At 38.3% G+C, this 14,064-nt stretch overlaps 1 protein-coding gene across 1 annotated transcript in view; it reads right to left on the reverse strand.

The window, feature by feature from the left end:
* Positions 1 to 14,064, reverse strand: part of Hsc70-5 (Heat shock protein 70 cognate 5) — a 42,442-nt gene that overhangs the window by 25,579 nt on the left and 2,799 nt on the right. The window contains exons 3-9 of the mRNA XM_089644076.1: positions 12,185 to 12,272; positions 10,939 to 11,120; positions 9,801 to 9,912; positions 9,149 to 9,254; positions 5,610 to 5,700; positions 3,092 to 3,254; positions 1,340 to 1,495 (exon numbers count right to left, since the gene is read on the reverse strand). Coding sequence (XP_089500202.1) covers positions 1,340 to 1,495; positions 3,092 to 3,254; positions 5,610 to 5,700; positions 9,149 to 9,254; positions 9,801 to 9,912; positions 10,939 to 11,120; positions 12,185 to 12,272 — 898 coding nt within the window. The remainder of the gene's footprint in view (positions 1 to 1,339; positions 1,496 to 3,091; positions 3,255 to 5,609; positions 5,701 to 9,148; positions 9,255 to 9,800; positions 9,913 to 10,938; positions 11,121 to 12,184; positions 12,273 to 14,064) is intronic.

Raw genomic sequence — 14,064 nt, forward strand, 5'->3', positions numbered from 1 at the left:
ACACGGCATACAGCATTACAGTGTCAGATGTGTATTCTAATGTGTGATTACACATCTGCACTGATGATAGACACTGTAATGCTGTCCATAACGCTGGCTAAAGAAGGAGGTAGCGCAACACGGCATACAGCATTACAGTGTCAGATGTGTATTCTAATGTGTGATTACACATCTGCACTGATGATTGACACTGTAATGCTGTCCATAACGCTGGCTAAAGAAGGAGGTAGCGCAACACGGCATACAGCATTACAGTGTCAGATGTGTATTCTAATGTGTGATTACACATCTGCACTGATGATAGACACTGTAATGCTGTCCATAACGCTGGCTAAAGAAGGAGGTAGCGCAACACGGCATACAGCATTACAGTGTCAGATGTGTATTCTAATGTGTGATTACACATCTGCACTGATGATAGACACTGTAATGCTGTCCATAACGCTGGCTAAAGAAGGAGGTAGCGCAACACGGCATACAGCATTACAGTGTCAGATGTGTATTCTAATGTGTGATTACACATCTGCACTGATGATAGACACTGTAATGCTGTCCATAACGCTGGCTAAAGAAGGAGGTAGCGCAACACGGCATACAGCATTACAGTGTCAGATGTGTATTCTAATGTGTGATTACACATCTGCACTGATGATAGACACTGTAATGCTGTCCATAACGCTGGCTAAAGAAGGAGGTAGCGCAACACGGCATACAGCATTACAGTGTCAGATGTGTATTCTAATGTGTGATTACACATCTGCACTGATGATTGACACTGTAATGCTGTCCATAACATTGGCTAAAGAACGAGGTAGCGCAACACGGTATAATACCCCAAAAATAAATCGTTATAAGATAATATTGTTAATTCCGAGATTGAAATATGAGATGGACAAAAATGTTGTACAGAAATCAGTTCAAAATGGCTGACTAGTTAATGTTACGGTAAGACAGAGATTGTACCATTTGTCATATTAAGTGAAACGCTAGAAATAATGTCCTTCCAAATTAAAGTCGCAATTAAACTATTGAGAAAGGAAAGACAGCTAGTCTAAAATATTTCGGTTTGAGCTTTGAGTTTGAAAAATGATCACTTGAGTGGAAACTTGTAAGGAGACATAATCCATAGACGTCCAACCTTTTTGGACAGATGGCCAATTTGTTTGGCCGCAGACTGTAGGGTGCCTCAAAGTTAACCAGCCAAATATAATTATCATTAACGATAACACTCCTTGAAATTAAAAATAATGGCAATACCAGATGCCCGTTTTTGCATTAATTCGTAGTGCTTCGTCTTAACGACCATTGCATTAGGATTAGTGAAGTTGGTTGTTCCTACCTTGAGGTTCATGTGCTTGGGTCCCGAAGCGTCCATGGTCAGGTAGGGCAGGTTGAGGTCCGTCTGCATGGAACTGGACAGCTCGATCTTGGCCTTCTCGGCCGCCTCCTTCAGGCGCTGCATGGCCATGGGGTCCTTGGTCACGTCCACTCCTTGCTGCAACATCAGACAGACAAACAACGCTGATTATAGGCTCACATCATACACAGTAATCAATCGTGATACTTTCTTTATGCGTTCAGATGCATTGCGTGCTGTAGTGTACAGGTCCCACTCCCCGCAGCTCAGATTGTAGCAGTTCAGTTTTGCCCCGCTACTAATTATCAATCATCTGACAAGACCTCTGAGTTATCTATGTGACGTGTGCTCTATGGGCCGTTCTAGAAGGGAGCTCGGGACATAATTTCGAGAAGCGTGGACCGTTAGTACCAATCGGGCAGCCAGCCGGGGACGATTCGACTTCAGAGAAGATACGAGCGAGCGCTCCAGTCGACAGACTTCCGGGTGACGCGATGACGCAATCAACTAGATAAAATTAATTCGCTGGTCATCGGGTTTACCGCTTCAAAATTTAACAACTCTTTCCTAAGTGTTGTTTGGCGCCCTTCTCACGTTTAACAGGTTAGATATTTAATGTCATTACACAATGTCACACTGAAACTTTTGCTACCAATATAAATTCCATCCGTGCGTTCAAATACTTTATATTGACGCTCACCCCTGAGTTTAATCTAATTTTGTTGAAGAGTAATATTGAAATTCTTTTCTGTTTTATTTCATAATCGTAGCAATTCCCGATGTTGGTTTTCCATACTCGTTACAATGGCCCAAACGTGGTTAAACTAATAATTTTTAACTGTTACAATGGCGGCCCAACGCGGTTCTAGTTGTTACAAGATGAGAGGGGCATGCCGCCACCTACTCATTGCCGAGAGGCTATACTGAGAACTCACCTAGTTTGTTCCTGATGACTACCTTAAACAGCGTCATCATAGATTATTCTATCTTCCTGTCTATAGGACCAACCCGCCAACGGTTCTCCCGGTGGAAAGGAGTATATTGCTCCTGAACATTTTTTTTCCTAACTAACCATCACGCAGTTTACTGCAGGGGCAGGCAGAGGACGGACCGCCAAACAACTCGGTCTTGGCACACACACTCCTTGCCTCATTCACATTCAAACATACTCTTCTGTTATTCTGACTCTTGACATGGCCAGACTCAAATATTTGGTTCACTTGATCGCGCCGTGTCTTCCTCCACTTCTTCTACCATTCACGTTCGTGTCATATATTATCCTTACACTTCTTTCTTCATTTATTCGCTTTACATGCCCAAACCATCTAAGCGTCCCTTTCTTAATCTTACTCATTACGCTTACATCCTTGCACTCTTCATCATCTCATACATGGTTTTAACACCCATACGCCTCAGGGATCTCATTTCTACAGCATTCAGTCTACGTTCATACTTTCTCTGCCATTTCCATGCCTCACTTCTGTATATCAGGGTAGGTACTAGCACTGTATTGTGGACTGCATGTGAGGTTAGGTTTAAAAAAAAAATTCATCGTTTTTAATGACTTTATATCACTTTTTAAAAGTGTGTTGAGTTATCATGGAACCAAGCACAGTATTCTCATTGCTCGTACGCTCTGAGCTCACGGCTCCCGTTCAATTGACCAATATATTGAGCTGGTACTGAACACACCAAACCTTGGCAACATTCTCGTTAATTTAACATTGTACCCACCTCCTTCTTAAACTCTGCCACCAGGTAGTTGACGAGAACATTATCGAAGTCCTCGCCTCCGAGGAAGGTGTCTCCGTTGGTGGACTTCACCTCAAACACCCCCTTCTGGATCTCCAGGATGGATACGTCAAAGGTGCCGCCCCCGAGATCGTACACGGCAATACTAGAACAAAATTGCACGTATTGTGTTAGAGCATATTATGGTATCGTGTTTGATAGAAGGCTCACGTTGAAATGACATGTGACATTGAGAATGAGACCCGCTTTTCACGGGTTAGGAGTGGGTTAGGAGTAGTGTATCATACGTGTCCAGAACTATGCCAGCATTTTCGTTGAAATTCATATTTACGTAAAATTGAAAGAACACTCTGACCACGAAATCTCTAGATGTTGTGTCGCCGACACATAAAAGATCTTTAATTTAAAATAACTATCAAATGATATGCCCTGTGTAATTAGTAAAGAGAATGACATGCTGTCATCTATCTCATCACCCGGAGTCACAGACGACGACCTTGTCCCCCCTCCACTATTCACCGGATAGAATTTGAAAATGGCTGACACCTACAGCCAATCATAGCCAATCACAGCAAAGTAGCATACATAGCATAATTACAAGTTCTAAATAACCGTTTCTGATAACGTCCGACAGTGAGCACCTGACTCGAGTTTGCCCTATAAATATAAAGCCAGATTCTATGTCAAGTCAGTTCAACAACTACCTCTGAAGAAGAAACAACTCAACTGAAAAACCAAACCCAAGTCTCCAGGTAACCTATTCAAGAGTTTTATTTAGTAGTAAATTCCGTTCCTTCCCAGGTTAAAATCAGTTTTGCCTAGTAGTAGATTCCTGTGTCAAGACAGATTTAGAAACCAATTCTTCTCTGTACTTTGACGTAGCTTCACTCCATTTTCGTCACACTCCCCGAGGCTGATTTCGTGACAAGTTTCGTGTCCCGCACCCCTATTGTGTACAGTATCTGTGCAGACACATAACTGTCTGGTACAAGTAGGTTTGAGAGCCCACATCAGATGAAGTATTTCCTCATGTGGAGTTAGTACGGCTACTACCCGCGGATCTATTCTACCGACTTTCTCTCGGGCATGCTTGGAATTAAATCATCTACGCAGGTCAGAAGGGATATGCAAACTTTATCACACTTCTCCGGACAGATTCGAGGATGGTTCGAAAACTCAACAATCATGGAGAGCATTAATTTCTATGTTCCCGATGAGTATCTCCATCTCCGGCTGTTTTATCTGCCGGACTGCAGGAATAACATGCTAATGGTTATACCGGCAGGGAGAGCTATCTTGTTAAATAGAATCACTTAGGATTTCGATATATTTAACATCAACGAATCAGAATTTAGATGGCAAGCTGGCTGGTAGAAGGCACTTATTTAACCTTATATTTCTTCTAAAAACTAATTGAAATTTTAATTTTGTAATGTTCTTAACCTCTCAGACAAAGACTTTTATTTACTATGTGTTCCTTTGAGAACTGTCAAAACGTGATAATTTTTGTGTTATTTACGAATTTTGCTAAAGCTTCATAACTCACGTTTTGGGAAACGTAGCCTCATTCTAAAAAATGTTTTGGAAAGATTATGAAATCCACTATCGCATTGTGTTGTTATACGTAAATATTTGCGTTTCTAAATATACATTTTATGAAAACGTCAAAAATATGTAAAAATCGCTTACAATTATTTCAAAGCCTTGAAAAATGTACTTTTTTCTGAGTATCATAAAGAAATAACACTTTATATATTGAAGAAATATAATTAAAAACTATTAGTCACCTCAAAATATTAACCGTCCAAACTAAAATATTTTTAATAAATTATTTAGAAACGCAATAAATTATGAACGAACAAGATGACAGATTCAATCGGCTTAGATAATGCACCTCTACGTTCCATAGATATTGTTGAATACAGACGCGTAGCGTTATTCATTATCGACACTCTGTTTTTAAAATCATGGCAATCCGTATACTAGTGATGGAAATAAATCAATTTTTGTAAAATCTCGCGCGTTTACGTGAAAAGACGTTCTAATGTCTTGACCGCTATTATCATATTTACATCTTTTGACGTTCTAATGTTCTGAGTGGTTAAAATGAATAAAGTAACAAATTGAGAGTGAATCTTCTGCCACCACACGATTGGAAGAGAGATGATGATTATTATTTGAGCAAATTTACCATCAAATAAACAGTGAACATATTACTTTGATAAACTGAAGTTCTCCAGTGTGTGCAGGAGTGACAGATGTCCCACTGCGGTGCAAGGCGAGAGAGTCCGGCTATTTATTAGTCTGCCTCAACAAATCCCTCCCCATGAACAAGGGCACCTCTTCGTTAGATTACAAAACTTAGCGAACCACTCGGGATGATTTATGGCAGAGGTGTTGGTTATCCAATAAATGTTTCCTGGGGCGGCTGTACCCGAAACGTTGCCAATAATTTTCTAATCGGAGACACCTATTAATTATTATCAAATGAAATTCTTACATTTTATCATCAGTTTTGTCCATTCCGTAGGCCAAGGCTGCGGCAGTCGGCTCGTTGATTACTCTGAGGACGTTCAACCCAGCAATTTGACCTGAACAAAGGAAAAATAATATATGATAATAAATTAACGCATTGCATTGGAAATGAGCGCATATTGATTAGTTGTCGATATGAATACTTTCTCATTCTCGCATCGCTACATCTCTTACTAATTGGGGCGAAGGATGGTTTGGGGATCTGGTAAGAAGACAATGAAAGATGAATGTTGTGTTGTGTCACAGCGTTTATTCCAGTCAGTTGAGTTGCGCAGTTGCCTGGGACCGATGATGATGATGACACCAGGTGTACAAGGCGAAGCAGTCTAAGCTCGGGTCAGTGAGTCGACGCCGCGTTGATGGAGACCGGACTCATGGATGTGTTCAGCACTGGTGAAGACGTGGAGTCTTCCGGGTACTCCAGTGTGAACGAGTAGCCGAAGGTGCGATGGACCTGTCGGCAGATTGTAACGGAGAAAACTACAAACCCCGGACTGAGATCGATTCTTCAAGATATCGATCGATGAGAGACATCTTTATTGCTACCCGTGAGCTGCGCAGCACATTGCGCAGAGAAGAGGAGAATCATTCATTTCTCCAGCCAGTCAGATTTTGGGAGCGGAGCAGACTACTTGTGACTTGCGGAACCATCGGTGACCAGTACCACAACATGGCGGGTTGGAAGAAACTTTCACGTAAATCATCATTTAACCTTAGATAGTTTTTCGGGTTATCTTTATCCTTTTAAATCTTTTTATTTCTAGAAGAAATAAATGGCGCCCTTTATATAATTAACCTCTTAACTTTTATGATGACTTTCATTTATAAAATTCAACATGCAGATGCTCTTCGAGTCCTGCACACGGCCCTGAGAATCCTTTAGTTTAAAAAATAGAGTCTCCTTTGCTACTTCATTTATTTAATTAACCTTATATTGTACTAGCTTCCGTTCTGAATAAACGATTATTTGTTAAACTCATCCTTCTTTAATTTACAGTTGATTGAATATGTTTTTATTTCAGAATACACGCAATCCATATTTGATTTACATTTTATTAGTGTTGCTCTTGGGCTTAACTAATCATACAATTTCTCTTTAGAAATCATTACAGATGGAGATGCAGGCAGCGTAGACCGGCGAAGTAGTCGCAGGGTCTAGGCGCGTGAGATCAGCGCTGACCAGGAACGATGGCCGGGGCCAAGGCGCTGAGGTGATCCCAAGGAGTCCATAGTAATTGTATACCGTGCAAAGCCGGGTGTTGGCGAGTGGGGAAGAAAGAGCGGGACGCGACGTGGGAGGAAATGACGGTCATGTGAAAGTGATTTTTAATTTACATCTGGAAAAAGATGTTATTTTTCGATGCCGTTTCTAAATTATCGTTAAATGAGAGGTGTAATATCACGACATGTGTATTTTTTTATTATCAATTCAGTTAGTGATTTATAGCAAAGAAATATTTACAATCTTTATTATTATAGGATAATTTTTGGTCTGATAAATTATAAATTACAATCGAAAAATTATTTGTCAAGTGAAAAAACGATCAAGCGATTGTTTCAGTTTTCGTAAGATCTTAAAACTTATTTAACTCTTTGCACGCGGCCGTATCAACTGTTGTTACGGCAAAAAGTTCATACTCACACGCGGCTGTATCAACAGTTGATACGGAAACTTTGACGGCCGATATTCCAGCGCTCTTTTGTCATAAATGTATTTCTTGCTCACTTGGACATTCGTAGAACTATCACAATGCTGACATCTACAAGAATTTCTCAAAAATAAAATTGTATTTCATAAAAAAAGATCGATAATCAAGTGCGCCTTTTAGTCCTTTAGTTTACATTTTTGTCAACGGATGGCATTAGTACTAGAATGTCATTTATAACTAAAAATGATAAGTGCTCATGGTGTTCCACTTGTGTCTATCACCTAAGTACACACACGCCGAGTGAATGGTGGGACCACATTCAAAAGATACGGTACGTCTTTGTACGGAATTTTATGTTTTTGTTTTTATAAACATCTAAGAGTGTTGACACACGAGGATTTGTTTTCATATTGTGGAGAATAAATAATCTGTTCTGTCTATATAGTCCAATAAATCATGCCAGAATGCTATAATTTGACATTTAATTGCGTGCATAGGTATTTGAAAATATGTACCGCGTACGGGTATAGATAAAACGGAGCAATTTAACGCGTTCAAAAGGTTAAAAATCATCCTAAAATGTTTGCATAAAAAGATTTTTTTTTTCACATGTCTTGTATGAAAATGAAAAAGACAGAAGAAACTAGAATGACGACACATACAACCTCTCTCTAGAACCGCTACAACTCAATTTTTCTCGCCGTTTTTATTTATTTTTAAATTTTCTTAAAAGCGCACTAATTCCAAATACTTTAATTTTGATTTAACCCTTAGGACAATTTTGGGAGATATTCTTCACGGACAACAAATAACCGTAGGAACTTTCTGGGAGATATAATACAGCGCTTTCAGTTTATATTAAAAAATTTACCACAAACACTGCGGAAAAATTAGAAATAATTCTATGAAACAACGTTTAGAATTTTAAAATTATTTATCAAGGTTTGCAAATTGTTAAATAAATAGTTTTATATTAAACGAAAAAAGTAACAAAGTCTAATTAACCTTCCAGCGGGCGCGCTGTCGTAAAATTTACGACAGACGCGCCATATCGCTTCCCCCACTCTTACCACTAAGTCGTAAGCATCGAGCTTCGAGCTATGCTGGAGTCAAATCAAATGTCAAACATTTACCGCAAGATATAAATGATTTTCTCAAAGTGAATTACGGTCGGGCAGTTAAACCGATAACAGAAGAAGAAAACAGAAGCTTTCCAAAAGGCGGTGTTTGTCGGTTATGTGCACTGGATAAGAAAAGATCCTCAGCATCAATGAAGTGTTGCCGTTGCCAGTCCTTTACATGCAAGAACCATTCTTCAGTTGAGGTGGTTTGTAACAATTGTAAGGATGATTGATTCTGACTAAACAGGTCGATAAAATATTTTGTTTTGAAATATTAACATGTTTAGAGTGTTGCTTCGTTTTTTTTTAAGAAAGTCAAATATTTTTTTTATTTTAAGTACTGCCTATTATTATTTTTCATATCCGTAAAAAGATTCCCTAACATTTGTATAAAGAAAACACCACTTACATGGAGAAAACTCGATGACGTAAAATTTACGACAAGCGCCCGCTCAAGGGAAATTTCTCAATGCGCCCGCTGGAAGGTTAAACATGTTTTTTTTTGTTTCGTCTAACTATCGGTAAGAGACTTCAAAAACTTTGACGAGACATCACGCCGTTTCTCCGCAGGGGTAGGCAGAGAGGACTGACCGCCAAACAACTCGGTCAAACCAACACTCCTTGCCTCATTCATATTCATAAATACTCTTCAATTATTGTAACTCAAGTATCTGATTCGCTAGATCGTGCTGTGTCTTCCTCGTGCGTCCCTGACTTCAATAGTATATACGAACCAGCGTCTTTGGTGGCCTGTCTCTGGGAGTCGTTGAAGTAAGCGGGAACTGTGATAACGGCATTCTTCACGGGTGTGTTCATGTAGGCCTCCGCCGTTTCTTTCATCTGCAAAGCAATATTCAATACATATACAGTGTCCTCCGCTTGAGGTGGAATTCCAAGCGCAGCAGCACTAGCATCAGTGTCGCTGCAACACTATCGCCAGCGGACTCCAGCCATTACATAACCTATCTGTCTTGTCTTACTCCTATAAACTTTATCTAGTATTAGCTAATACATTATTTTTAATTTAAATAAAATAGATAACTTTGTAAATACCACTATTTAATTTTTTTAAAAGGTTCATTTTGATGAAGTCGTAGTGTATAAAAGGTTATTTATTTTATTTAAATTAACCCCTCAGGTTTATTGACCATTATATTTCTCAAAGACGCCATCAGAAGGTAGGAGAATTCGTGTGTATTTCCGCTTTGCAATAGAATCCAAATAAATGGAATATTTTCGTATCCTAACGAATCCAAAAACTAAAAAAATCAGGTAATGAAATAAGCTTTCAAATATTATTTTTAGAAAGAAACATTAGCAATTATTGAAGATTAATAATATAGAATCCCCTGGACACCCTGTATAAATAAGAGGGACAGAATTTACCTTAACAAGAACGAATGCTCCAATTTGACTGGGGGAATACATCTTGCCTTCGGTGGACTGTACCCACGCATCTCCATTGGTGGCTTTGACAATCTTGTAAGACAGATTCTTCCTGCAAACATAACGAGCAATCATATTAGAGAGGATAGCGACAGACAAGCCATAGTAGAGAGAGGATAGCGACAAACAAGCCATATTACAGAGAGGATAGCGACAGACCAGCCATATTATAGAGAGGATAGTGACAGACAAGCCATATTAGAGAGAGGATAGTGAAAGACAAGCCGTATTAGAGAGAGGATAGTGACAGACAAGCCATATTAGAGAGAGAGTGACAGACAAGCCATATTAGAGAGAGAGTGACAGACAAGCCATATTAGAGAGAGGATAGCGACAGACAAGCCGTATTAGAGAGAGGATAGTGACAGACAAGTCATATTGGAGAGAGGATAGCGACAGACAAGCCGTATTAGAGAGAGGACAGACAAGTCATATTAGAGAGAGGATAGCGACAGACAAGCCGTATTAGAGAGAGGATAGCTACAGACAAGCCTTTTTGTAGTTGAGTCATAAAGATAAATAATTATTCTTTTCAGTTTGTCTCAAATATTTATACACAATCTCATGGATAAAATCCAAAAAATTGTCAAAGAGCATTATTACAAATTGGCGGGATTCTTTCACCGACAGTTGAAAATTAAAAAATTATTTATATTTTTGTTTATATTCATAAACGGCATAAAAAGTGAAATGACGGTTTTCTTACTAATTCCATATACAAAAGGAATATGTTTCGAAATATCTAATTCTTTCAAAATTATGTACGTTTCAAGTCAAAATGTGCCAGGAAGTTTTTTTGTTAACATTTTCATGTTTGATATTAAAATATTATTTTTTATAAATATCAATGTTTATTTCAAACGCAAACAATTCAAAGTTAATTATATCTAGTTTTATAAAATGGTATTTCTTTTTACGACAACTTCAAAAATAAGAAATATGTAGCATATTTTAGATACCTCAAAAGAAGCATTCAGAAATTCCATGAAATTTTACCGTGTCATTGGGACTTGTAGGTTGTAAGGATATTAATTTCAGAGATTTATATGGCATTGGAAAGGTTAGGAAAGGTGCTCACATGTCTTTCTGCACCTCGGGGTCGTCATAGCGGCGGCCAATCAGGCGCTTGGTGGCGTAGAAGGTGTTGGCCGAGTTGGTGACGGCCTGACGCTTGGCGGGAGCGCCCACCAGCCGCTCCTGGTCGCGCGTGAACGCCACGTGCGAGGGCGTAGTGCGGCAGCCCTCGCTGTTCTCCACCACCTGCAATGGACAGACACAATAGTGGTCATTCAATCTATACAATTAACTTTAACATTATTATTAAGAATTAACTTTAACATTATATAAATCAATTGTGCGAAGTATTCTCGAAAACGCATCAACAATTTGGTCTCCCAATTATGAGATTCGTAATAATAGGATTGAATCAATACAAAGGAAACTAACCCGTGTAATTGCTTATCGTGAAGGTTTATCTGGAACATATAATGACCGAATTTGGCACTACAAACTACACTCACTGACGGTCAGACGTAAACTTTCTGACGTACTGCTCCTACACAAAATTATACATGCATCAGTTGATACACCAAACATTTTATCCCAAATTAACATCAATATTCCATCAAGAAAATCAACAAGGAGGATGAAAGACATTTTCTATATTAAAGCCTACCACACAAATACAGGATATTTTTCCCCTGTACCGCGAACATTAAGAAATTATAACATTATACATGGCTCTAATAATGAAATAGACATTTTTAATGACCAATTTAAACACTTCAAAAAAAATGTATTACCTTTAATCTTATTAAGCTGATATTGTGATGAAGCCCTTTATTTAAAGAGAAGCAACATTGTACCTACCTAATCATTGTCTCACCAGTACAGGTGTGACAATAACAAATCGTTTATTAACATATTTGTATTTACCTTTTACCCATTCTTATTTGTTATTTACTTGCATATTTAGCTTACATATTATTATAATAGATTAATATTAATATTACTTACATTTTCCTTTTGTTACTATTTTTGTTATTATCATTTTGTTATTATTATGTATTTAAACATCCATGTATATAAATTTTTGGGCACCATGCCTGTTTTATGTACTTAAATAAAAATAAATAAAATAAATAAATAAAATACATGGATGGTATGAAAGTATTGATATTTGTTTACTCGGGCGTAAAAACAAACGGTTAGGTTTATTTAATATAAATTATAATATTTACGCTTGGCACACTTGGTGATGTGCACCTGGAAATATTCCCCGACCTAAATTAAAATATTTACCAAATGATCAAAGGTATACATACCTTGGCTTGTTTTCCCTCCATGACGGCAACACACGAGTTTGTGGTTCCGAGATCGATTCCAATGACGGCCCCTTTAACTGTGTCAGATCTGAAAACAACAAAACATATATATTTCAGAAGAGAAATTGTACTAGGAATTACCTACGATAAATTGAATGATTCGAAGAAAGCAGCCAATAACAACAAAACCCAAGCCAAGATAAGAAGCACTTTAGCTTAGTTTAACTTAGCGGGTATCGTAACGAATCTTTTTCACACTTTCGTTTCCACCACGAGCGTATAGTTGTAAGCGTTGCGAGCCAACCCACCAATTACAGCTAAGCTTACGCTGCCTCACGCACCAGTCGCTGCGTATATGCATTGTTCAAACAGTAGTGTTGTTACATGACTTGTAGAGATTGGCCGTTCTTCTGCGTTCTACGTCTTGGAAGAATTCATAGTATTTCACTCCAATTACTACTCCAAGCTGAAAGAATTGTTCAGTATGGGGATGCTACACTACTTAATTGTAAATACACGGAGAAAAATTATCCTGTTAAAAAAGTGACAACATGACAACTTACTGGTAAAATATTAGTCATTCAGAATATTTCGAGAACATGTGTTCTTTTCGTATTAGATATCATGACAGAATTTAATTTTTTGCAGTGGAATTCAATTTGTTGGAAAAACTAACCCTACACTTGCCTACAAACTTAATGGAACACCTCTAAAAGCAGTGACATTACAACAAGAGTTAGGAGTTACCATATCACAGGACTTGAAATGGGAACCACACATCGCTGGAATTGTGAAAAGAGCAAATTCACTAACATACCTAATCAGGAAAACCTTCCTTGACCTAACACCAGACATGATGTTAAAAATATATAAAACATATGTGCGACCTCTCCTGGAATATGCTTTCCAAATATGGAGTCCTTACTTCGCAAAGGATATAAATCTGTTAGAGAGAGTACAGAGACAAAATACCAAGAGCTCTGAAAGATCTACGATACCAAGATAGACTCAAGGAACTAAGATTACCAACCTTACAAGAAAGAAGAAAAAGGGGTGACTTGATCGAGACTTTTATCTGGACATTACAGTTGCCCTAGCATCCAACAAATCTTCAAATTACCAAAACGCCTTTTGCATCTAATCCTAGAAAACACTTCCTTGCAAATAGAGTAGTGGATGCTTGGAACAAATTCCCACAACATGTCATCGATGCAACAAATATAAATCAATTCAAAGCTCTATTGGATTCACATTTGGAGAGAAGAAAGGACTTAGTTCAAACTTAAAACAACTCAATTACTGGCAAACTTGTTGTGAAATCAGATATGAGCGCATCAGCAGAATGCTGCCTGCTCTGCACATAATAATAATAATAAACTTTATCTCAGGTTCGAAAGCTTTTGCCGGCATCGGCATGTTTGGTGACCAAATCTGAATAGCCAGGTAGAACTTTCCAACCTTCCTCTTTATCCATTTCAATCTTATCCCAATTGCCTTCACCAGCTCAGGACAGTTGAGACCAATAAGACCTCTAAGGGGTGTCCGTCTGCAGCCACGCATTTGTTAAAATTTGTCCGCACGCATGTTTTCATCTTCCGCACACATCTCAAAGAAAGGAACGTGTCACCAGATTTTTGTTTTACGCAAATACACACGTAAATAACCGATGTTTTATGGTAGTTTTTCAGGGTTCGGACGATATGTTAGTATATTATAAAGTAACAAATGGATCCTGCAATGCTTTGCTATTGTTCTCAGACGTCTCCGACTTCTTGCACCACTCACTAAGTACTGTATACCACAATGTTACTGTTAAAAAACTACATTACATCGACTTTAAGTCGACTCCGTATCTTATTCAGGTGCAGATATGTTGCGTT

The sequence above is a fragment of the Hesperophylax consimilis genome, chromosome 20 (genome assembly GCF_061612785.1).
Source record: "Hesperophylax consimilis isolate HC1 chromosome 20, BYU_Hcon_1.0, whole genome shotgun sequence".
NCBI classification, from domain to species: domain Eukaryota; kingdom Metazoa; phylum Arthropoda; class Insecta; order Trichoptera; family Limnephilidae; genus Hesperophylax; species Hesperophylax consimilis.